Consider the following 26,384-nt stretch of genomic DNA (forward strand, 5'->3'; position numbering starts at 1 on the left):
AGTCCTCAAGGAGGACTATAAAACAGTGGTCTGGAATTGGAGGGAAATGATTAAGAAAGGGAAGGCGGCGACTGAGTTTGAGTTAGCCAAGGGAGTCAGGGACAATAAGAAGTCCTTCTTTAGGTATATAGGGAGCAGCAGGAAAACAAATGGAAGCATGAGGCCCCTGCTCAACCCCTTGGGACAGCTGGTAACGGACACTCAGGAAAAAACTGAACTCTTGAATGCCCAATTTGCTTTGGTATTTCACCAAACCAAGGGGAAAGACAAGTGAAATAAGGATCACAGGGGGCCATGGTGGGAATGACGGCCTTCACACTGTGGATGTTGAGCTGGTGCAAAACCAACTAGAAAAGCTAGACATTTATAAGTCAGCAGGACCAGATGGACTTCACCGAAGGGTGCTGATGGAGCTGGCTGAGGTCATTGCAGAACCCCTGGCAAAACTCTTTAAAAAATCATGGCACACAGGGGAGATCCCTGAGGATTGGAAGAGGGCCAACATTGTGCCCATCTTCAAGAAGGGGAAGAGGGAGGACCCGGGCAACTACAAGCCAATCAGCTTAACCTCTATCCCAGGGAAAATCCTGGAAAAACTCATTAGAGAATTAAAGAATCTATGTGCAATACGCTCGGTGAGGGTAAGATTCTGAATGACAGCCAGCATGGCTTCATCACTGGTAGATCTTGTTTTACCAATCTCATCTCCTTCTACAAACAGGTCTCTTGTCACCTGGACATGGGAGAGAAGGTTGACATTATATACCTAGACTTCCCAAAGGCTTTTGACTTAGTATCCCATGATATCCTTCTGGAAAAATTGGAAGATTGAGGGCTTAACTGCTCAACAGTTCAGCGGGTGGAAAACTGGCTGCATGGTAGGACCCAGAGAGTTCTCATGAAAGGATCTGTGTCATCCTGGAGAAAAGTGGCCAGTGGTATCCCTCAGGGGTCCATGCTTGAACTGCTACTTTTCAACATCTTTATCAATGATTTGGATGTGGGGGTGAAAAGCTCCCTGGCCAAGTTTGTGGACAACACCAAGTTATGGGGGAGCACGGTCATGCCAAAAAATAGGTTGCAGATACAGGTGGACCTGGACAGGTTGGAGAGTTGGGCAGACCGGAATCAGATAAAGTTCAACACTCAGAAGTGTAAGGTGCTCCATCTGGGGGCAAACAATCCCCAACATACTTACAGGCTTGGGGGCAACAGTTTGACTTGCACCACGGCCTAAAGGGACCTAGAGGTAGGGAGCGACCATCATGTGAGTGAGCCGGCAGTGCAATGCTGTGGTCAGGAGGGCAAACACCACTCTGGCGTGCATTAGCCACTCCATCTCATGCAAAACTAAGGAAGTGATACTCCCACTGTACTCCACACTCATGAGACCGCAGCTGGAGTACTGCATCCCGTTCTGGGCGCTGCACTTCAACAAGGACGTATAAAAACTTGAGAAGGTCCAGAGGAGAGCTGCCTGTATAATCAAGGACTTGCAAGACAAGCTTTACAAGGAGAGGCTGAGGAACCTGGGCCTCTTCAACCTACAGAAGAGAAGGCTGAGAGGGGACTTGGTAGCGGCTTACTGCTACATTGGAGAAAACATCAAGAACTCGGTGAACAGCTGTTCACCAGGGCACCCCTGGGGAAGACCAGAAGCAATGGATACAAACTCCTGGAAGGCCGCTTCAGGCTCAGTTCCAGGAAAAACTCTTTCACAGTCAGGGTGTCCAGATTGGAATACACTCCCTCCAGTGGTGGTGCAGTCACCTACCCTGGAAATCTTTAAAAGGAGACTGGACATTCACCTCACTGGGGTCACTTGAACCCAGTTGTCTTTTCCTGCCTAGTGCAGGGGGACTGGATCCGATGATCTACAAGGTTCCTTCCAACCGATAATCTATGAATCTATATATGGGGTTGTACTATATACAACAAATCTGGTACCTTTTAAATACACATCCACTTAGGATTCAAATGATGGAGAATCTACCATATCCTTAGATACATTTTTCTAATACCAATTACCTTCACTGGTAAAAAAAACTGTATGTTTGAGGTGATCTGGCTTCAGCGTCTAACCACTGACCTCACTATCTTCTAAATAAAACATTTTAATAATTCATAACTCATGACTATTTGAAATGCAAATGATCTGATTTGTTGATAACAACAACAACAATGTTTTTCTGAACTGGCATTCAGACTGCCATACTCCAGTTACTCCTACTTCCTTGCTACACTGATATAATTCAAACCTGTTTTTACAGTGTTCTCAAAATAAAAAATTATGTGAAGCATGTGACTTGCATCTCAGTCACATGTCTAATCTTTAGGCATATATTTTGTGTGGGGTACATTGCAACTTTATTTGGAATGCTTGACAAGTAATTCTTTATTGCTTTTTATGGGAAAGCACTCAGCTGAACCGAAACACAATAGGTAGTCTATGTGTTAAATATGCAGAAACTGGTTTAACACAGCAAATAAAAATGATTCTTTGGTATACTGGTTCCTTTCATTTAAGAAGTATGCAAGAAATTATGCTCTTTAGATTGGCATTTAAAACCTCTTTGTTTAACTTTTCCAGTAGTAATTATCTATAAAAAAAGATTTAATTGCAGAGAGGAAAAAAAAAAAGCAGAACTTCCTTCTTTTACAATGAGCTGTATGGTAAAATGTTCACAAGTGCCTTATAACCTAGGTCCCAATTTCAAAAGTGATTTAGAAGCTTAAGTGTCTAAATGAGGTTAGAATTTTAAAAGGTACTTTGATTCCTAATGCCTACTGACATACATGCAAACATACATTAAAAAATCTAGCCCTATATCATTTTTAGAAATCAATGTAGGTGCTGTTGAAAATTCTACTTAAAAGGTATCTACTCTGTAATCAGAATATCCATTAAAAGATAAACAGACCTTATTAAAATAATTCTATTTATTTGCATTTTTTTTAGGCTGGAGTGTTCTCTTAGGCATAGTCTTGATGACTCAGTATTTTAACTACTTCAATATTTTAACTATTTCAATTTATGTTTACCATAGTAACATCTTACTTATTTACATTGTCTATTTACATATTGCCAACTCTGTCAGGTCAGATTTAAAAGGTATGATTATTTTATATACTGACTAATTTAACAAATACAACTTTACTGTAGGTTGATGGACACTCAAGCTTCAGTTCTAATGAACTGGGTGATACTTTCATGAGTACAAAGAATAAGGACACCAACAGTTTCATGATACGTTTTAATAAGTGAAAATTATTTGATTTCACTTTTTATACAATTGTTATATGTAACATGTATATGTACCTTTCCAGTTGCAATGTTTTTGATCTATGGAATACAAAATGAAACCTATACTTTATATACATGTGCAATTCTGAACAAGTCCTGAGTAATTTGAAAGCAGTATTAGTAAAATCTTGTATCTGTGCAACTAAAATTCAGGTAAGATAGAATTACACTACAGCAAAGAAATCACCTTTAAAAAATATACAGCATTTTGCATTAGGTTTGTGCATCACTGTGAGCTCAGTACAGTGCACAGTATACAGTTACATTCCACATCATTAGAATATATGAAAATGCTGACCTCATTCTTGAATTACTATTGCTTCTTTTTTTGTTTTTTTTAAATGAATGGTAAGTGATTCATTCTGCTTCTGTATAATCAAGCGTGGAAGACTTTTACAGGGTTGAAGTTAAAGTCCTCTGCAGTACATATTTTGTAAACATTCAACTCATAGGTCCTTTAATTCTTAGAAAAAAAAATGATGAAGCCAAATAGTTAATCTGTGTTTCCCTTGGACAAATACATAACAACAGAATGTAAGAATCAACTCAAATGCCACAATATGCAATGGAAAAAAGAAAAAAAAAAAGATGAAACAGTTTGGATAGAATCTAAAAAGAAACTGAATGCTACAAAAATTGCCCTCAGGAATCAGGAGATAATCTTGCACTACTGTAATGAATTGTCTGAGCAAATGTAAAGGACAAACTTCCAAACACAGCATAAGAATTAGAATTTTTGTATGTCATTACTTGATCAAGTAGCAGTAACAAATGTTTGCATATCCCATGCCAAGAAAAGGCAGGCACTAAAGATGAGAACTGTTAAAGGATGAGGGTTAGCTTTGTTGCATATCCGTTTTTAACTGGCAAAGTTTCTGATGAAACATTTCTAGGCAGGGAAACTATTTTTTTATTTGCATTTTTCTCACAGCACATAATGAAAGGCACCACTTTGGATTTTGCTCTGCTGATAAAGAATCCTTGGCACCACAGTTAGCCGGTCCCATGACTGCTGTAGTCAAACACTCCTTTCTTGAAGAAGGGCGAGAATTCACAGATGGTGTGTTTTGACAGGGTGAGTCCCACTTTATCAATGTGTAATGGAGAGGATGGAGACTTGAGCATTGCAGAAAAAAAGTTTCTGAGGTAATTCTGTGGAAAGAAAACCACAAGGTCATAATGTTTTCAATAATTATTTTGCACCCTTTTCAACAACTGCTTTGACGAGCTGATTAAAAGATAACATAACGGAAGAGAGAATCTCAACTGGACTTTCCAAAGTTCAGTAATCAAAAACGTTCAATCCCGTATCCATAAACTTGTGTTTGAAATGTTTGTGTTATGATCAGGCAATACAAAGGAAATGTATGATGCCTTTTTGCCAAACTTGATGAATATTTAACTCTACTCTTATAATAATACTTTCTGACAAGAATGGGCTACCAATATTCTGAAAGCAGATGCCTAAAATTACCAATACCAAACACTGCAACAGGTATACACAGTAGACAAACTCTGTAGGAATTTCACTGAATATGACTAAAAAGGAACTTTATAAATCTTTTACTCCTCTGAGCTCTATGGTCATTCAACTGAAAGGGACATTTGGATCAGGATCAACTGCAAAAATGGCATATATTTCTTATGTTGCTGTACAAATGATGCCTTTCCAGTGCGGTACTCAAACTGCTAAAAGAAAATACAGAATGCAAGAAACATCCAAGAAGGTAATGACTAAGTGTTATGCTTATTATGTCCATTTATATCTTAGGAAACTATGACTGGTGAACAGTAATGATATAAATAAAGGATTTTCACAAAACCAATGTGGTTTCCTTTAAGTATGGTTTTGTTGGGATCATCAGGAATATTTCTTCTGAATTAACAGCATTTGCAACATTTGAATTGCTTCTGCATGAAAGAAAGGTGGAAGACAAAATATATACAAAATATATATTGAGGCTATTAACCCAATTTAGGGGTTTAAGTTTGACCCATGTGGCTTACAGAGACACAAGACTACAGCTTGTTTATTAAAGCAGAGAATTTAACAACAGAGTAAGCTTGGGATCTAGATAACTGAAATCAGTTGCCTAAACGATTACCCCAATGGATCAACAATGACTTTGGTCAGAGGGCCAATCCACCCTCAGAGGACTAGACATTGTGGGATGCTTTTCCTGAAGCTCCTGTTTTTTCTTAGAAGTTCAAATGAATTGGAATCCCTTCAGTCTGTGCTTTCCATTTACAAGCCTTTTACCTATGTACCAACTCAACTTCAACTGTTCCTGTCTCACCGCAAAAAAACACTACTCTTACAAAATCAAACAACAGGAAGTACAGTTATCCTGAGTTCTAGGAACTGATTCTTTTCCAAGCTTAACTACACAGCATTGCTTTAAAAATAGTATTGGTTAGGCTGAGGTTCAGGCCTACAAGACAGACACATACTAGAGCAACTAAAAGAAAAAAGATGCCATGCAAGAAGCTAGTAAGAAAATTGTATCTACAGTAAAAGGATAAAGTCTTCTGCTCTGCTGCAGACTGGATAAAAGACATAACTATAGACAATACACACTAATCATGCATTCAGGGGAAATACATATTTCCTACAATAGTACAATACTGCATGAGGAACGTGCAGTTTAGTTTGTTCAGTGCAACATCCAGCTTTAAATTAGCAATTTTAGGAAACTCTAAATAAAATCTATGGTACCTGCTCTTCTCAAGAATTTCTCCATAATAAAACAACCTTCTTATCTAGATAAGAAATGAGCTGTATTAATGTTAAAGAAACCAAGACCCAAAAAACCAGGATAATGAAAAAGCAGCTGGCACATAAGCTATTCTCTTGGCAGGACTGGTGGGTTTTCTTTTTTATTCAAATCTCCCACAGGTTGTATTAGTGTTCAGAAAAAAAAAAGTCATTATGAAAATGCCTTCAAGATAAATTCCAACAGCCTAAGAGGTAATTTAAAGTAGGCAACAGATGTAGTGTCAACATTTGTCATAATTAGTTCACAAAGTAGGGTCCTTTAAAAAATTCCAACCCAGTAAAGCCTGAAGGAGGAATATCAAGAAAATAAAGTAAAACCAAGTTCACTGCTAGCATTTTAGTACCATGCTGAAAAGTTACTGCAGTAATTCCACTTTACAGGGACTGAAACTCATAGAAGTACCTACAGTTGTAGTCACAGTCATTAGAAAACAAAGTGCATTTACCTTGGTCTGTGCGAGCTAGATGACTGACTGCCATACCTATCTGTGAATACATTATTTTTAGTTCAAGCCAGGGAACCGTAACGGTGCTTCACAAATATCCTTGCATCAGGTATATATATGTGTGTGAAATGAAGCTATAGTGACTATAATTTTTTTCCAGATCTGTACAGAGATTGCTATATGAATACAAGAGAGAGCTGGAAAACAGAAACCAACATGTGAATATGTTAAATCTCCCTCCCACTATTTTTTGATAGAATCTGATTTTGAATAGAGATTTCCAGCAGTATCCACTGCACACCTCATACTGCATGTTAACATCCCAATCAATGGCCACTATGGCCAGAAATACAATTTAAATCTCATCTCTACTTATGTGCTTGTCTGCAGTGCTGCTGCTGCACCACAGTATGAAGGTGTTGTGTGTTTCACACTTAAGATGCTGTTGCTTTAGTACAATTAAAACATCTCTGTCCAGATGTGAAATTGAAGATTCCATAGTATAGTGAAACATGTTTTGTTGTCCCCCGTTACATGTGAATTAAGGCCGAGTATGTTGCCATTAGGTCCCAGTCACCATGGTATACTCCAAGTGTAGAATGCACACGATTAAAGAATATCTATTCTAGTCTTGTAAGGTTAGCTTTGAATATCCGAAACAGTTGACTACTACAAATATTCAAGGTGTGTTTTTATTACTTGTTTTATTTGTTAGGTCAGTAAATACTTTTAAAACAGTAAAGATTACAATATTAATTTGTTCTGGCTTATTTAGTTTAGTAATCAGTTGTCTTCAACATGCACCTATGCATTCATAAGTCACAAAAATTATAGCCACTGTAGCTTCATTTCACACAAATACACACACCTGATGCAAGGATATTTGCAGAACACCATTTGAATTACTAATGAGAGTTCAAACTTTTATATTCTTGGTTTATAAAATCATCTTAATTATAGGTGTTTAAATGTTTCCCAGCGATAGCATGAGATCTTGGCATTGTAACCAGGACATCTTTTTAATTTTTACACCTTTAAATATATACTAGCCAACTGCCTGTCAAGAATGACCGGGGAGGGGAGGAGGCGGCTGGGATGGAGTGCCGTCACCTAACGCCCCATGCTGCTGCTGTTCTGCCTCTGGCAGGGAGCGGGGTGGGGGAGCGAAGGCCAGTGCTGCTGGCCTCAGCTCCCCCACCCTCTGTCTGGTCTTTGGCATGGCTTTGGAATCATGGTGGCACTCCCCTACGCTTGGAGCATTCTGATTGGCTGTTTCCGTCAGCCAATCAGAGTGCAAATAAAGCATCACAGACAGACAGACAGATGTAGGCTTTTATAACATTAGAATAATCAATCATTTGGTCTAAACACACTCAGCAAGATGGGACATTATTTTATAAAAGAACTTTATGACTAAGTACAAAAAAGTTTAAGGCACTTTTTTAATACTCTTTGGTCAATGCACATTATAAGTCTGTGCCCATAATTTCAAAGGTGATAATTCAGAACTTTCAGGTTGTCCTACCCTGTCACAGCCTGAGACTGACTAATTTGAAATTTGTATTGTGTGACCTATCTGTACTTAGGCCTCAAAGCTGTAACCTTATATTACCAGCACTTCTAGAGGAGAAAAAGTTGAGAAAGCTTTTGTAAGACTGAAAGTTTCTTCTTTATGGACAGGGTTGAGCAGTTTTCCTTCAATTTTAATTAGCTGAATGGTGCAATGGTAACCATTTAAAAAGTTATTAAAAATTATTATTTTTATAGGTTCACTTCTTTAACTGTAGACCAGTGTTCATCTTGTGCGCAATACATCAGCAGAGCAATGTCATTCTAATGATTTTTTGCACTGTTTCTCTGTGTGGGGACCTCATATTTTTATATATTTTAACATAAATCCATAACTTAATTTAAAGTTATTAAAAGTATTAAAATAAAAAAGCTTTCTGGAATCTATAAGGCTTCTTATCATCTTTTCAGTTGTGACATATTATCAGGGAATACAGCTCAATGACATTGTTCTCATAATCTATTATAAATGGTGACAGCCTTGGAGACCAATATTAGAGCTTAGGAAGAGTAAGATTTTTCATTAAACTCTGTATTGTTTCAAAACTTACCAACCATAGTACTTAGAGAAGGTGAAAGAAACTTCCAGCCAAACTGGCTTGAGAGCTTCGGAGTCCTTCTCATTCTTGCTAGGCATTTTTAAATAGTTTTTCTAGCATCATTTGGAATTCCTTAAAACATCACAACCACTAATAAATATAGCATGCACCTGTATTTAAAGGTGCCAAAAGAACTTTGAGAATATTAATGAGTAATGAGTAATGCATTGGAGGACCCCAGTGATGTAAGAGGCAGTGGAGGAGGCATGTTAACAAACTAACCCATGGTTAAACAACAGAATTCTTGTCCTGCTCATCTGACAAAAGTCAATGAACTGTCCCTGTCATTTAATGCAAGTGCCAGTGTTGCTCAGAACAGGATCACTGTATGTGATCTCTTGACAAGAGTGTTATATCTTTCAATGGCAAGATATTGAACTATTCATACAACACAACATATAAAAGTATCTTGTTTTCTACAGGAAAGATAAAAATGTATTAGAAAAAGGGATAAACTGAAGCCCTCTCTCATTCTGAGTAACATATGACTCTGCGACCTGTCCCCGCTGGTTTTAGTGGAAGTACTCTCAACATTACAGCATTCCTATGTAGAAGCAAAGGCCATAGGAGTGTAAACTGCAATGAGCAGACATCAAGAATAGAGAGGCCACAGAAGCTTTTAAGCTATGACAATAAAAGGCAGATTTCTTAGATGATGATTCTTTCAGTTGTAAAGGCATTCAGCATAACTGAGGAAATCAGAATCGGTTAACTAGTTTATTCTCAAACTTGTCCAAGGGACGTAACTTCTGCCTTCCAGATGTTCCTCTTACCATTTATTTTAAAGCAAAAACAAAAACACTGAACTTCCTTCTCCTTCCTTCCCAAAGACATCCTGAAGAGAAAGGTGGCATTTAGAAATGAAGACATATATTAATACATACTCTAGGGATGTGTTGAGAAGAACAGTCTTGTCTTCTATAAATGGCTCACAGGCAAGAAATAGTCTCCTCTGGAGACACTGCATTTGTTAAGTGCATATCTAAAAGTGGTCCCATAAAATGAATCATAAAGGTTTCACTGCTTTTCTCAAGAACTGAGGTCTGAAACACTTAGCTAATTTGGTTTCTTCTCTTGGCCCTCCATCCTTGTACATGAGCAGAAGTAAGAAGAAAGAAACACTCAGCAAACAGATGGTCCCAGATGGCACAGCCACTGGTATTGTGGAGAGATGAATGGAGAAAGTAACCATAAAGAAGAATGGAGCTAAAAGGTTGCCAAGTGATCTAATTCTGAATCAAGACACTAACTATTCCTTAGGCAAATATAACATAAAAATGTCTCTGGGCCACATGTGGAAAGTGACAGTGGAAAGCAGTAAGAGTTACAATTACCTGGCTAACTGCTCATTTAATTTAGATTGGCTACATGTGCAAATTAACTACAGTGCCTTAAAAAGGTCCAATCAGCTATAAAGTTATAGCTGGAAAATGTGTAATAACTTTATAGCTGCTTTCTATCCAGCTTTAATTTGCATGCACAGCCCATGGCTCCACAGATGGCAACCCTGTCAGCTGACTGAAATTCTCAGCTGGGGGAAGACCGTATGTGCACCCCTGAGCCTGGGACCTCCCAACTGATGCTGGCTCCCAGCCACGGGAACCCATGCTCCCTCAGCTGTAAGCCCCATCAGCTGACAGGGCTCCAAGCTGCTGGGGCACCCCATTTCCCAATGTACTTTTCACCAGTGCAGTAAGGCATGATGAAATATGATTTGTGATCCTACAATCACACATCCTGCCATACATCTGATGGCAGGGCAGGAGGCACAATTGTGTGGCTTGCACATTAGAACCCATTGTGCCTTTATCTGCATGTACAGAGAGGTCCCAGGAGTCCCTGCGGGTGGGTTAGAATTATTGCTTTGAGTGACACTCGAGGGGTGAGGTCTTCTAGATGCCACAAAGCCTTCTTGATATAGAAGTGACTCCTCGTGTGATCTCCAGGGTACCCCTAAACACTCTGGTGCTATGCAGCATAAAAGAAGATTCATCCTCATTTCAGAAAATTTCCAATATAATATACAGACAGAAGATCTAGGCTAAACTATGGAAAAGTGGGCATGTCTACACATGCACTATAATGCACAGTAGCCTATTACTGCACATTAGTGTCAAAGCAAAAACCATGCTATTTCACTAATGCACGGTAAAATTAGGCTACTGCACATTAAGAGTTATTAAAAAAAGCATTCACTTTCACTACTGCGCATTAGGGCAACCTAATGCTCATTTAATTCTTACCTTACATTAGAGGTACTAAATTTAATGCACAGTAGCAAAGGGGCATTAATGAATGTGTTTCTTGATGCAGTCCTTTCATAGCTAAATAGCACAGGGTAGGTAAGATAAACTAGTCTAAGGAGCAGGAAGAGAACTAGCAGATAGCCAGGAGACAGAAGAAAGGTGGAAGAATTCCAGGGTGCCAGGAGAGTGGTGGAAGGTGAGAGAAACCATATGCTCTGACTACTATCCCCACCCCACCTGCCTAAGATTTGGAAAGTCCTAACCACATTCAAGTTGCTTCTTACAGGAACTGGTTAACCCACATTTCTTTAAAATAAAAGACCCCACGCTGGCATGACTTCTTTTTCACCTTACCTTGAAAAGCATTTCAAGATATCATAAAGTAATTCCAAGTAAAGTATGTGTGGATTATGGTGGGTGACATTCAATATCTTGAGCTGTATTTCAGGTACCTAAGGAAGTAACTAGAATCACCTCTATACCCCTGAACATCTAGCTACTACACATACACTAAGATCACTGTAGGCAGTTGTGATTTCATATGAAATGGAACAAATCTTAGAGCTGCAAAGAATATAGTGGTAATAGGATGTTATTTCTAGGGCAAAAAAAAGTAAGCAGAAATGATCAACTCTTTTCTGAGCCCCTAGTTATAACAAAACTACAGAACTAGAAAGCATTGTCATTAATGGTCAATTTTATAAAAAGAATGTTAAAGTCAATGATATGATACATACCTCTATGAATATTTGTTACATTTCTAAATACATACCTCAGAGCTGAGGTAAAACTTGCATAAGCACCAAGACACTGGTCAGGATATACTGGAGAATGAAAAGAGGTTCCGACTTATAGGTATAGGCCACCCTTTTATTAGTTGTAATATTATGTGAAGGGTGATCCAGCCCAAATTAGTAGGCTTTAATTACATATAGTTACAATGCTTGGTTAAATAGCCCCACAAAATACAACCAAACAATATGGAATGGCTCCCTTTAGTGAAAACCCTGCTATTCAGTTCCTGATTAGGTCTAATCAGAGTTAAGGCTGCTTATACTTATTTCCCATCAATGCAATCACTGAAAATCATGAAAATTGCTGCTCAACCTGAATTTGCATTCCTTACCACTCTCACATTACGTGTACACAACATGCATTCACAGTGGCCTCCCTTCCATGACGCCCTTTCAATTCCACATGCAGCTGTGCACAACGGACATAACCAATTCCTCAGAATCCCCCACACAACCTTAACCCCTGATCCTTGCAAGATGAAGATCTCCTGGTAACAGACATGCTTCTTCTTCAGATGTTTATGATGTGCTATCACTAATAAAAAAAAGTAGCACTTTTAGTTATAGAGGCTGCATAGGAGGGCAAGAAAAGAGAGAAAAGCTTTTTGTGGAACAGGGTATATGTTGCAGAAAAGACATCACGGCTTCACTGCCTGTGCTGTAAGCTGCTTGTGTTGCCTAAGAAACCATTATCTGCTGGCTTCCCTTAGGTTGAATGCAACCATAATAATTAATAATGATGTTTGAAAAAGAAACCCAGTCTCTGTCTCTAACATTCCTCCACAGTCACCACACAGACCTTAACTTTGACCCACTGGAAAAATTCCATTTCTTACTCAAGGGACCAGAAAGAAATATAAAATGAAAACTTAAAAAGAAGTAATAAAATGCCTTTCTTATGGAATACATTGACTTCCAATTCCCCCACATTTTAAGTCTCAAGAATTAATTTGAATGCTCAAATACTGTGACTCTGGATGCCTAATACAATATGATTTTTCTTAAGAGACAGTGGTTAACTCCAGTCTTCCACTAAAATTACAGACCTCAGCATAACACAACAGGAGACTGTGTTCTGCTCTTTTCATTTAGTATGGTTGCACAGAACTTTCCTTTACAGGATCTGGCCCAGAGCTGCTAGAGACATATACACCATTCATGTATGGTGCAGATTAGGGATGACATTTTCAGAAGTAAGCGACTTAAGTCCAATTTTCAGCAGTGACTTGGACACATAGGAGTCTAAGTCTTATTGAGAGTCCATGGATAACTTCTTAAGTGACTAAATCTCACATGAAGCTTACTTCTACTGCATTCAGACAGTGGGCGCATCTACACATTCATTAATGTGCCTTTGCTACCACGTGTTAAATTTAGTACCTCTAATATGAGATATGAATTAAACAGAATTGCCCTAATGCGCAGTATTAAAAGTGAATGCTTTTTTTTTTTTTAGCAACTCTCAATGTGCAGTAGCCGAATTTTACTGTGCATTAGTGTAATAGCATGGTTTTTGCTGTTATGCTCTAATGCACAGTAATAGGCTACTGGGCATTATACTGCATGTGTAGACTTTTCCATAATTTAGCCTAGATCTTCTGTCTGTATATTGTATTGGAAATTCTCTGAAATGAGGATGAATCTTCTTTTACGCTGCATAGCACCAGAGTGTGTGTGTTACTGCTTTTAATAGAAAGGACAACATTTCCAAAACAAAGAAAAAAGCTTGTCTTATTGAACCTGATTTTATCCACAGTGATAACATAATTTTCTCTGGCTCAATATGCTAATTTTTTTTTTTTTAAACATACAAAGCATTCTGAGGGATTCTGGTTAAAATTCAAGGTGAAATTGCTATTCTACATTTGCAAAACCCAAACTAGCCATTATAGCTATTTGGAAAATTTTTCTGTGGAAATCTAGTGTCACGAACGTATCATGTTGAATTACTATTGTGCCGCGTTAACTGAATTAACTTTTCAAGTCAGCCTACTTCACAAATAGCAAAGTTATTCTCCTGTATATTCAATAAATGAAATTAATTTAAAATCCAAGGGATTTAATTTTTCTTACAATGCCTCCATGTTAAAACCTTACATTCACTGGCTTTAACTAGCTCCAATGAAAACCATATTGTAGTTTTTCACAGAACATCTCTGATTTATAGTTGCTGTATCTGTGAGTCTGCTTTTAGAAGTAAGAGGCCATATTAAAAAAAGATCAAAGCAGACCTGGCTAGTGAAGGAAATCAATCTTTCCTCCAGAGCACAAGTCAAAACAAGTTCTGTCAAAATCTATTCACAGACAACAACAAAGGAATTGAATTTACCACGCATCCCTGGGCCAGCAGCGACAGCATGTCCTGTTGGAGTGGCCTTGGCAAACAACTACCTAAGTACTCGACATGCATCACCCTCAACTTCCTTTGGTGAAATCAAAAACTGGAGGATGACTGATAAGCTTGTTTTGAAAAAGGACAGCATTGAGTTCGACCCTCCGTCCTTGGTTGAACGCTCTCTTGATTCATACACTCAAGACCCAGAATATAGGGAGCGCATTACTGGAAAGCTATATAGGTGTGCAAGTACTGAACTCAATTTGTATGAGGATGGAGAGGAATCAGTCCTGAACTAGCAACACAACATTTATGGAAATGAAGCTCCGAGTTTAAAAATCAATCACTTTGCAAATTTTGAATTTCTTAATCAGCATTAATGATACTCCTCCCCTGACTACTGGCTGGCACTGAAACAACTAAATAGAAAAGTGTCTTTTATTTTCCTCTTGAGAAGAACAACATATTGGAGAAGAAAGAAAAACAAAGTTAATTTTGTACTTCAACATGAAAGTTCCAATTTTTAAACTAGGATGCCTGAAATTATAACGGAAATCATATATTGAAACCTAAAACCTATGTAAATGGGATTTTTACTAGAAAAAAGTAATTTCAGATTTGTAAATCTGGCCCCAACTTTGAAAGACCAGTGAATACTAGTATAAATTGAATCAGTCCAATAAACTATTTATTGTTAACAATACATTCAAATCCAGTAGAGCCCGGGGGCTGGGAGAGGGAGGGGGAAGAAAGTAGGTGGTGGATACAGGAGGCTTCAATTGAACTTGTCTACAAAATAGCTTCTGGTTTTCATTCACAAACTATTACTATTCTCCCTACCAACACTATTTTGTATTTGTTTTGACTCCAGGCAAAGCTCAAAGGAATTTATTCCTGATACATTTCATAAACTGCATGCAAATTAATGTACAGGATCCAAGTGTTTTGTATCTGGGTCTTATTTGGATCTACTAAATATAATCAATTGATAAAATTCATGGACTTTTTGAAGCCAACAGTGCCTGACACAAAAGACAGTGCCACCCATAAGTGTTAAATTGCTTAATCCCTTTACTGCTGACAGCTGCTACAAATCGCACTTTAAATGCTGCCACTTCAAAAGCATGTACCAGGTACTTTGGCCAACACTGTTGGAGCACTGAGAGTTATGAAGCTGGTAAGATAAACAGCTTCAAAATGGCTAACTTTATAGGGTTTATTTCCTGCATGCATGCCAGTACTAAAATATTTTTGGCTGAGAAACATTTCACATCAAACTACTATTTTTGTTTTAGAATACTTTTTTCAACATATTGCAAATATATTTATACAGCTAAAACAATCAATTATCCTTGACAGACTTAAACACTTCGTATACTTCAGGGGTCTATGATGTCTTGGTATATCAGGAGTCTTTTGGAGTCTACTATCCTCTCTCTTTGTGCCCTATTACATAATTTTTCTTTTATCAGAAATATATATAAACCATGAGTCCTGAACTAGCAGCACAACATTTATGGAAATGAAGCTCGGAGTTTAAAAGGAGGTCTGAGACCAGTGCAACCAGCACTTTCACAGGAACAATTAAGCTTTAGAAATTCCCAAAGTTGTTTGCTTTTCTAATACCAAAAAAAAAAATCAGGTATATATGCACATACATAATGAAAAAACAAACAAACCAGCTTTCATCTTTCTTTAACCTTTATACATTTCCATGGGGTAATTTCCTACCCCAGACGCATATTTTGTGCGGTATCTTAAAGTTATTTAATTCTAATTTTTTTTCTTTTTAGAACATTGGCCCTGGCACCGCAGTGCACAATATCCCCAAAGAACAGTCAGCTTACATTAATGGTTTGCTCTCTGTGGATGAAAAACTGCCCAGGGTAACATGTTAACCCAGGTTTGAATGTGTTTTTCCATATGGGGGAATAACTTAACCCAAGCCCATGTTAATGTATTGGGGTACCAATACATTAACATTGTTACCCCAATGCAATTTCTATATAAATGACAGGCCCAGACCAGTTTGATCACTTCAGATGGATGCATCTGAAAGGTCAGCATTCATTCACACCTCATTCATGTCCATTTCAGGTATCCATGGTAACTAATGGATGGCCATCCTCCACTCTGCTTTTGCAGAAGATGTGGTAATCTCTTTTGCTAACCATTTTGTTTGCAGGCTGCAAGTTCATCAAAACACCTTGCGCTTTGCCAAAACAACAACAACAGCAGCTAGCTTTGTCACACCAAAATCCACCTTTGTTCTCTTTTCTCATGGCAAAACTCCACCTCACCTGCCCGTTTCATAATATACAAGCTAGTTTGCCCTGCCTTTGTTGGAAGTGAAGACAAGGAGCAAAGGGGCAGCAGAGAAGAAATAGAACAACATCATTCTGCAATACAGCATACACTATGGAATCCCCTTCAATGGTAAGGGCTTGACACCCGCCATGCCCCTTTTACCTGCTTTCAATAAGCCCCTGCACATGTGGTTTCCAAACAGCATCCACCCACATTTGGCTTGTCTGCAAAGGGTGGATGCTGGTCTCTGGCTTCTGTGCCCAGGAGGAGACAGGCTTGTCCTTGATTGTTATTTATATGCATTCAGCAGTAGTCACATTTTTCTTTTTTTTCTGCAGTCCAGGATGAGAAGGCAGTGCATATTCAGTGCTGAAGCCTGTCTTGCACCGGTAACTGGAGCTGACAGCAACACATCTGATGAGTACCCCTGAAACTTTTATAGGTTTTTTTATACTTTGGTAACAGCTTTGTATGTTTTGAAAAAGTATTTTATCTAACCAAGGGCATAGAGTAAGTTGTTTAGGCTGGGGGAGATCGCTTGTTGCCTAGTTGCTTAATTGCTGGCCTTGCTAGAGGGAAAGCCATATCAGCAAGGTCCCTAAAGGGTTGGAAAGGGGGGGTTACTGGCTGAGCTTGCTGAATAACAGGTGCCACATCAGCAAATTACACTGTCACAAAGGCAAATTTAAACCAACTAGGGAGGGGTCTGTAGCTAGGGTGAAGTGAGCATGGACCAAAAGGGGCAACCTATAGTAACTGCATAGCGTGTAAGGCTAGAAGAGGCTATATAAGGCTAATGCCCACTTGGGTGGGTGTGCTTGCTTTGCGAACGATTGCCAAGCACCGCTTTCTGCGCAGAAATAAAGATTAAGTTGGATCCTTCACCCCGGTGTGTTTATTGGCACAATCGCACCGGGCACGAACTCACTGTCCTTTAGGGACAACAACTCCACTCATGAAATCTTATCCCAAGGCAGTAAGGATGCTGACTTTGTTCCAGACATGGGAGATTGTCCAGAGCAAGAAGATCATGTGTCTATGGAAACTTCATCCAGCTCAGATGAGGAGGAGTTGGTACCACAAGCAGAAGTGATGCCAACATTTCCAGTGGAAGACCGAGGAAAGCTACAGCAGGATGTGGAGCAGAACCACTGCCACCACCCCCACAAAACACTGCAGATGATGACACCTTTAGAGGAAGGAATGGCAGTGTGGGAAAGAAGTCTACAGCTAATACATCATTGGAGAACAGCCAAGGACATAGTTCATGAAAGTGCTGGGCCAAGAAGAGAAAGTAATAAAGACTTGGTGGAAACGTTCTACCTGTTTCTCTCACAAGATATCCTGACTGTTATTATAAGAGAAACAAACAGAGAGGCAGAAAGAACATTCAGAGAGTGGAATGACAGCCATCTTGAAAATAGAAAGGAGTGCAAAAAGCTGGATGAAACATAGCTGAAAGCCTACATTGGCCTCCTACTGCTGAGTGGTCTATACCATGGTGGTCATGAGGCACTGGAGAAGTTGTGGGAGCAACGCACCAGGTGTCCTTGCTTCCGTGCCACCATGAGTTTAAAACGATTCCGTCAAATCACCAACTACCTGAGATTTGAGAACAAACTGACACATGAGGAAAGGAGAGCCATGGACAAGCTTGCTGCCTTCAGAGATATTTGGACACGATTTGTGGAGCAGCTCAGGAAATGGTATATTCCAGGAATACACCTGACAGCTGATGAGCAGATCATTGCGTTCAGGGGTTGCTGTCCCTTTAGACAGTATATGCCCAGCAAGCCTGCCAAATATGGCTTGAAAATTTGGTGGTGCTGTGATGCAGCAACATCATTCCCCCTGTCTGGAGACATCTACCTGGGCAAGCAACCAGAAGCTCCATGGCAAGGTAATCTTCATACCCAGGTCACTGAAAAACTGGTTCATCCCTGGTATAAGATAGGAAGGAATATTGTGGGTGATGGTTTCTGGCAGAAAGACTGCTATAGCAGAACTTGACCTATGTGGGTACGATTCGGAAAAACAAGGCTGATATCCCAAATGAAATGCAAGCAAATCAAAGAATTTTTGCTTTTGATGGGGAACTCACCCTAGTTTCCTATGTTCCAAAGCAGTCCAAAGTTGTGCTGTTGCTGTCAAGCATGCACCATGACCTGTCAGTGGGTGGAGAGCAAAGAAAGCCGGACATCATCCATGACTACTATAAAAACAAAGGTGCAGTGGATAACCTTGACCACTTAGTCTGTAATACCACCTGGAGACATAAAATCAATATGCTGGATGTGGCTGCCATTGCCAGCCTCGTCATTTGGCTAGGCCACAATGCAAACTGGAAGCAAAGATCACATTCAAGAAGATGGGGTGTTTTTTTTCAGGAGCTTGGAGAACAGTTGATCAACGGACAAGTAAAACGAAGAATGATGGATACATGTAATCTGAGTCCGTGAAGTCTGGTACAACTGCCCTAAATTACAAATTGCCACAACGCACCCCAGTAGAACCTTCTGCAAACATGAGTGGACATTGTGCTTTTTGTCCAAGGACAGATGACTACAAAACCTGGAAACGTGAATATTATAAGCAATTTGTTTGTGCTCACCACAGTATATCACTGCTGCTTTGTGAGGAATGCAATATTTATTTAAAACAGTTAGGAAATGTTTTTGGAAGTAATTGTTAGTTTAAAAACAGTGTGAACTGCAGACTTAGCAAATTGTTCATTCATGTTTTGAAACTCTAAAAAAAGTTTAAATTCTGTTCATAGTTCTAGTTAAATAATATTCTGGGTTCAAATCATCATAAATACTCTTTCAAACAATCTGTATGTTTAATAAATAGTTTTTGGTACATTTGTACTGTTGTCACTGGTTCTGTTTTGTTTATGCGGGTGGGGTAACAAGTTACCCCATGAGAACAACAATGGTTATGGTTTCATGAGACTGGATGAGGGTTCAGAATAAATTTAGAAATCTTTAAAAGTCCGCCTGGTACAGCTACTTCTAAGAGAAATAGTTACTTCCATGCTATCACATGCTTCCATGTTACATTCAAATTGGAAGAAACAGGTTAACGAGGAAGCTAGCTTTAAAGTTTTTCTTAAGAAGCTCTTATACTTGAAAGGTGCAGCAAGCTTATCACTGAAAATCTAACAATTTTCTTTTAATAATCACTTTCAACTGACTTTTAATCAGCAGTTTTGACAGCTCTTTGTAACTGGCTTCAGTGACATGAAAATCAAACAGAAAAAGGCAATTTTTATTTATCATACTTCACTTTGATTAACAAGTGTATTTGCTTTGTTTAATATTAAAATAGTCCTCTGTATTTACCTGTAAATAACGTGAATTAGGTTGGCTCAATTAGCAAGCAGACTAGGGGTGGGAGGGTCGTGAATCAGCAGCCAATCTAATGGATCAGGGCAGGCTTCATCACAAGCTCAGATGCCACAGGATCTAACATTTCATTTTAAGATTTTGCAGTTCTCATAATTGCAAAGAAAATGTCAAAATGTTCACCGGGTGTGAAAAGACTCCATTGCAAACCTCTTCAGACAATGGCTTAGAGTTAACTCAGATGCCCTTATTTATACGATTGGGGCACTGACTCTAAAACCTAATGATGACATTTAAATGTCAGCATGAACTACTTCGTTGTTGATTAGAGCAGAATAAGGGATGCAGCAACAAAGAGATGCAGTTTTACCTTAGATTTTTTTTTTTTAAGAATAAATAAATCTGCTTGGATATTCTAGGGTTGTCAATTATATTTTCCACAGGTCTCAAAGTGTTGGATGGGTTTTTTCCTGAAGTCATGCAACTTGCATCAGAACTTCAGCTTTCCTTTATAAATAAGATTGAAGTGCCTGGCCTCATGGCTGCATAGAAAAACTTTAAAGAATCAAAAACGGAAGACAGCACTCTCAACAGCTCTTTTTAATTATATTTTGGGAGGCAATATGACTGCTCAATCCGTTTGAGTAAATCTGATAATTTCTGTGGCCTTCAAAGAATATTGTAGGCATAATTTAATTAGGTAGTTACTGCCTTCCATAGAAAACCCATCAGCCTGAACCAAGAAGTCAGAAGGTTAAGAACAACTGTATTATTAATTTTAAGTAAATTGACTCTCAATGTCTATTTTCTGAAGAGGTTCACAAAATAATAAAGCTGAAAAAAAAACTGAAGAAAGATGTAAGCATATACTCCTTCAGAGTTTAAAGGGACCTTCTTGGCTGCACTGAAACATTTTTGTCACTCGCTTATTTCCTTATCTCTTTGTAGAGGAAGCAAACGGATTCCTGCTGGCTGAAGTGCTGCCTGTGGGCGCTCCACTGATCAGGTATTTTTCTAGTTTTATTTTGCTCCGGATAAACAGAACCGAGAAACTGGAACAATTAGAATAGGGAAAAGGATCCCAGTAAGAGAGAATAGCAGAATACAATTATTAACAGATGGTTGGAATGCTGCTACAATAATCGTCATGGTCAATGAGTACCTGGGTCACAGCAGACGTAGAGAAGGTAGCCTGATGTAGCAAGCAGGATTTTGGACAGGGAGTCCAAATAAGAAGTTAGGATAAATATTGCACCTTATAGACTAACAAAATACGATCTACAGAGAACACAAGCTTTTGAAGTCGAGTCAAATTCTTCAAGAAACATGGGTTCCATCTGTGATTCTTATTAATTATCTATGGGTGAATCCACACAAGCTACTAATGTGGCTCAATAAATACCAATGCGATTTGCACTGGAGTCAGCAGTTTGAGCTGGGGCAGAGCAGCCCGGGACTGGCAGCAGGCTCGGACGTCAACCCTGGGCTCCAGGTGGTGGTCTTGGGCAGGAGGGGGGCTGGGTGGGGCACAAGAGTGCAAAAACTGTGGAGCTGTGTGGCTGATCCCCCTCCCAAGCCTGCTGCCAGCTTGGGGTTGCTCCACCCCGGCTCAAAATGCTATGGTCCCGGTTACTGTCCACGTGTTTCTTCCCAGCAAACGACTCCGCCGTAAGATAGTACTGTCCCTGACAGTAACATAGTCCTTAACAGGACTATCTTATGATGGAGGCAATTCATTTACTGCACCTTAATGCCAGCACATATGTAGATGGTGATGCTCCACTGCAGAGCTAATTAGTCAAGTCCACAGGAAAGCACATGTGTAGATGCACCCAATGTGATATAGGTTAGTCACTTATTCAAGTTTTCCTGCTTGCTCAATGGAAAGAGGATACTAAATTCTCTTTGTAAAGTGCATTACAGAAACTGCATATCTAAAAGAAGAAAAAAAATAGGGGAATGTGGCATGGAATATTTGGGAATTCAGGGAACTTTGATAACCAGAGTAAATTTAAACTACCTAAATAATTGAGCAACAGGATTCTACTAGTAACAGCTAAATGTATTGAAAGACGTTTTGCTCAAACATTGGAGATTCTTTAAGTTTTCTTTAAAGAGGAAGAGTATATAACATCATTTGTAGTTTTATAAACAAAAACAGGAGAGTATAACTTTACTTACAGATACCTAATTACACGAAAGGATAAATATATGCTAACTTCTATTCATTAACTTTAATCAACAGAATTCTTGGCTGGTTCAGTTAAGGCGGATTTAATCAAGCAAGGTTGGCTTGAAAGTGAAATTACTGTCTTTAAACTGCTGAACAATTAATTTAGAGTTTTACCCTGCAACAGGTTTCTGATGAAACACTGAATTAATAGACAGCAAATAGAGCATTTACTGTTAAAATCAAGAATTTAAGTCTACCGTAGGCAATTTTAAATACAATTAGGAGCTCCAGGTCTTTGGGAGTAAAAGGCAATTCTCTGTGGAAGCTTAAGTAATAGTAATTCAATATAGCCAAGTGAGTGGTGGAGGCTATTTGAGAAGTTCTGCATTTTATATTAGCAAAGTAAACGTCAAAACCCGTACGTTACAATTATACAGCATGCTAAGGATTCCAAAACACATTCTCCAAATATACCAGTAAGTTACGCAGGACTTCCCTTCATTTATATCTCTGGGCCTATGATATTCTAACACTGGTGAAATTTATGACAGTTTTGTGAACTTATCTAAATTAGTGTAAAGTACACTGGGATTTGGAGCAGACAGACAAGCAGTTATCACAGTAGATGCTGCAGTCGGCACTCTTACAGGGACTTGCCACCAGAGGAACAGGTATACTATATACACTGGTTATTTACATTGAACAAATGGCTTCCCCAGGGTGGCTGCAAATGCACAAAACCTACACTGGTTTAACTTATATCGGTGTACTTTACACTTGTTCTTGCCCAGGATACCCCAGATTCTAGAACATTACATCAGTGCAGTGCTAAATATCCTGTGTCCACTTTCCCCACTGCCCCAACAGCAGTGGCTAGGGAGGTTGTCACATGTCTAGGCCCTAATTATCTTACCAATAAATGCCTGAAAAAATTCTGTACTTTTCAAGACCTGTGCATGTCTGGATAAATATGTAACTTCAAGTTATTTACATGCTGACCACATTTATACACAATCACAAGAACCTTCATTTGGTGGCGGGGGGAGAGGTATCTGGAGCCTTTTCAGTTACAAGAGAATGTGCAGGGCCTTTATGCTCTTACCCAATCCCAAATGAAGGACTTTTATATTAAGTTTTCAAAGATCCAGGTTCTGGCAAAATAAAAGCAAAATGGTCTTCAGCTCTTTTCAAAAGTTCTGCTCTGCCTGGTAGTAGTCAGTAACAGCAGAAACACATACAAATTAAACAGCTGAAAAACTACCCCATGTTCTTGCAAAAGGATGGTTTTGGCAAATGCTGCTATCATCAAGCAGGAGGAAAATTTCCTTGACCACAGCCTTTCAAGGTGAGCCAATTAAACTAAGTGTTTAATGAATGAACAGTTTATACTACAGCATAGTAGTATAAGCCCAGTGGAAAAATTCTACTCCTAAAACAGTTTCCACTTTGAGAAGTTTCACTGTTTTGGAACAGAGGTAAGCTTAAATCTTGCAAACAGTTGCTGATTGTTGATTCAAGAAAGCAATTTTTGTAGGCAAACGAATGACCTTCGTTGGACATGATAGCTTAATTAAGACACAACACAATGATTTGTTGGACAGCTGTGAACTAAGATATTTAGATTTTTGTCATCAATTTAGTCAAAAAGTGTAAGAAAAACCTAAAAACCCCCTCTAAAACTTGTGTTTCTTCTGGAAAGAAGCTGTTGCTGCTCACTGGAGACAGGATACTAATTGAATCTGATTAATCACTGGAGTCTTACTATCCTGTCCTTGATGGAAATAGTCCAGGAAACAGTGACAGTCTCTGCAAGATTACAATACTACTGGAACTAAAGCATCTGAGTAATGAATAAGAACAGCAATCAGCCTCGATTTTCATCCACCAGAGAAAAATACTGCAGTTCAACTAGTGACCGTGCAAAATTCAAGTCCATGCAACATTGTGACAATATTACACATCCATGGTTACATCACTCTCTTACTAATCTTGCTATCCAATAAACAGGAGGGGTATTTGATCAGAATATAAATTTTGGTTTTGCTGGGAAACAATCTATGATCCTTCTAAAAAGCTTATATTAACTCCCAATTAGCCAGGTGAAATGACATGCGCCTGTGGACATTTGTAACAATGTCTGCTAGCGGGAAAACACCAGCCCTGCAGCCTCAATTGGTGATTTTGAAAAACTATGGAATGCAATCTCATCATTATACTGAAAAATATCAGCTCTGTTTTGGTTTTTTTCCTCCCACTGAATTCAGGTATTGCTGGTCCTTTGCTCTCTGTAGATCCAGAAAGATGTATGCATATGGATGAAAGCTAGCTGAATATGGAAAAATGGAAGCTGATGATTGTCATGTGTCTCTTGATTATCAAGGCACTGTGCTCTCCAGTCTTTAGTCTCATTCAGTTCCCCTGTCAGAAATGCCTAGTCTTATATTCAGATGGCCAAGAAACAGTAACCCTTGCCAAGACTATCCAAGCCATTTATCATTAAATTAGGCTACTGAAATGCGCTCTATCTGGGATTAGCCTTGAAGGCCACAAGAAAATGTCAACTGGTACATAATATAGCAGCCAACCTTTTAGACGAAGTAGGTGGCTCCTAGAACATTACATCATCATGTTTTGTGGATTGCCCGTTTGTTTTCAGAAACTGTTTAATGTGCTGAGATTCATGAAAAGCCATAGAAACATCTAGCAAACAACTTAATAATGAATGAAATATAGTGTCATTGGTAGTCCAGAAGTTAGCCCACTTTTATGGAATAATACCAAGAATTTCTTTAGCCTGGTTCTTCCTGACAGGGTGCTGGTAACTGGTTGAAACTGGCTTCCATAGATGATTTCTCTCTGTCCGCTGAACTCCTTAGTTACTCTGAGTTTGAGGTCTCTCTTTACAGGGGTTTACTGAGTGATATGAGACTATGTACTTCTGGCATGTATTTATGCAAATAGTGTCCAGACATTACTGTAATGGCTGCACAATATATAAGTAGTGAACTTTGTATAAATTAACTGAAGTGAGTATAAATGCATACACACATAAAGATGCATGTATGTATAAATACTATAGGACTATGATGAAAATACCATGATGCAGCAGTTAGAACATGTAAATGTGCAGGTATAAACATCACAATAAAATCAGTTAATAAAATCAACGAAGGCTCTAAAAGATTAAAGGATTAAATTTCTGTTGTGACATAAGAATATGGAAATTGATTTTTGTACTGAGACTGGAATGCAACCACAGATTTAACATGAAAAGTATTTAATCCTCCTCTAGAAGAACATGAAACAGAAAACATTAAATTTTACAATCGCATATAGGGTAGTATCCTTCCTAAACTTAATGGGAAGATACATTTGTTTGTGGTTTATAGAAAAATGCTGCAGGATGTAGGAAAAATATAAAGCAAATGGTACAGTAGGATGCAATTTTTTCTTTTTTTCCAAACTGAGTTTAATTTGATATTACTTTAATGAAAAAGATCTAATAAATAACCCCACTGGCAACCCCACGATCAGGATTGAAAAGTGATACCTAGTAATGCATATTTAAGTGCCAGTTGCACCTTTTTCTTTTCCTTAGCACCACAAAGAAACCTGGTAACTAATGAGTTAATAATGAAATATAGACTCTCTGGTGCTGCCTGGTAGGACTGCTAGAAGACGCTGGCTGTTGGAATTGTACTGTATGCACAGCACAACAAATCAATACGAAACCCGACATTAGCAGCCACTGATACAGCTATAATCAAACTTATTTCTAAAACTATGAATAAAGTACATTCAGAAACTTAGATTACAAATAAAGTTTAATGATGCCTAAAAACTGCTTGCCTCCTCATCTCCAGATATTCTGATGGATTAATTATGATGAAATATCGTAAGCCTTCAGTTAATGAACTGAGTTTAAAGGAGGAAGCTTCTTTACAGCCTCACCCTAAAATTCAGACCATCTGTCTACAATGAACACTTATCTCATCCATATCTTCCCGCTTAAATAAATGTATCTCCTATGATCAACTCCAAAGATGCAGGTTTTTTTTTTCAGAGAAGAAGGTTGGGTTGTTTTGTTTTTTTTTTATAGGCATGTTTCATTACTTTGCAATCTACTGCTGCCATCTCCTGTGTTAAATGAAGCAATAAGTAACTTCACACAAGTAGGCTGTTTAGCTTCTACCATATGGAAATGGTTCCCATTGGTCAAAGAGACAGAACTCTACTTAAATATGCTTTCAAAAGTTTTTAAAAGGTACTGTTACCTCCAAGTGACTCCGTCGTTCTGCAATCACTCGGTCATCTTTGTTTCCAAAGAGTTTCTTTGGGGGGAATTCTAAGGTAGCAAGCTGGAATAGACACAAAAGATTGAATTGATACTGTGGATGACAAATTTAAATGAGAAACTTCTTTTTAAAGCATAAAGTGATTAGGGGGAGGAAAATACAAATATTCACAAGCTGCTGTACATTATTCATTTCT

At 38.5% G+C, this 26,384-nt stretch overlaps 1 protein-coding gene across 1 annotated transcript in view; it reads right to left on the bottom strand.

The window, feature by feature from the left end:
* Window positions 1-3,256: 3,256 nt before the first annotated feature.
* KIF16B (kinesin family member 16B) overlaps window positions 3,257-26,384 on the bottom strand; it is a 203,267-nt gene continuing 180,139 nt past the window's right edge. The window contains exons 17-18 of the mRNA XM_006036938.3: window positions 26,168-26,251; window positions 3,257-4,456 (exon numbers count right to left, since the gene is read on the bottom strand). Of these exons, the coding sequence (XP_006037000.2) occupies window positions 4,298-4,456; window positions 26,168-26,251 (243 nt within the window). The 3' untranslated portion in view covers window positions 3,257-4,297. The remainder of the gene's footprint in view (window positions 4,457-26,167; window positions 26,252-26,384) is intronic.

This window comes from Alligator sinensis, unplaced genomic scaffold (assembly GCF_000455745.1).
Source record: "Alligator sinensis unplaced genomic scaffold, ASM45574v1 scaffold972_1, whole genome shotgun sequence".
In the NCBI taxonomy this organism is placed as follows: Eukaryota; Metazoa; Chordata; order Crocodylia; family Alligatoridae; genus Alligator; species Alligator sinensis.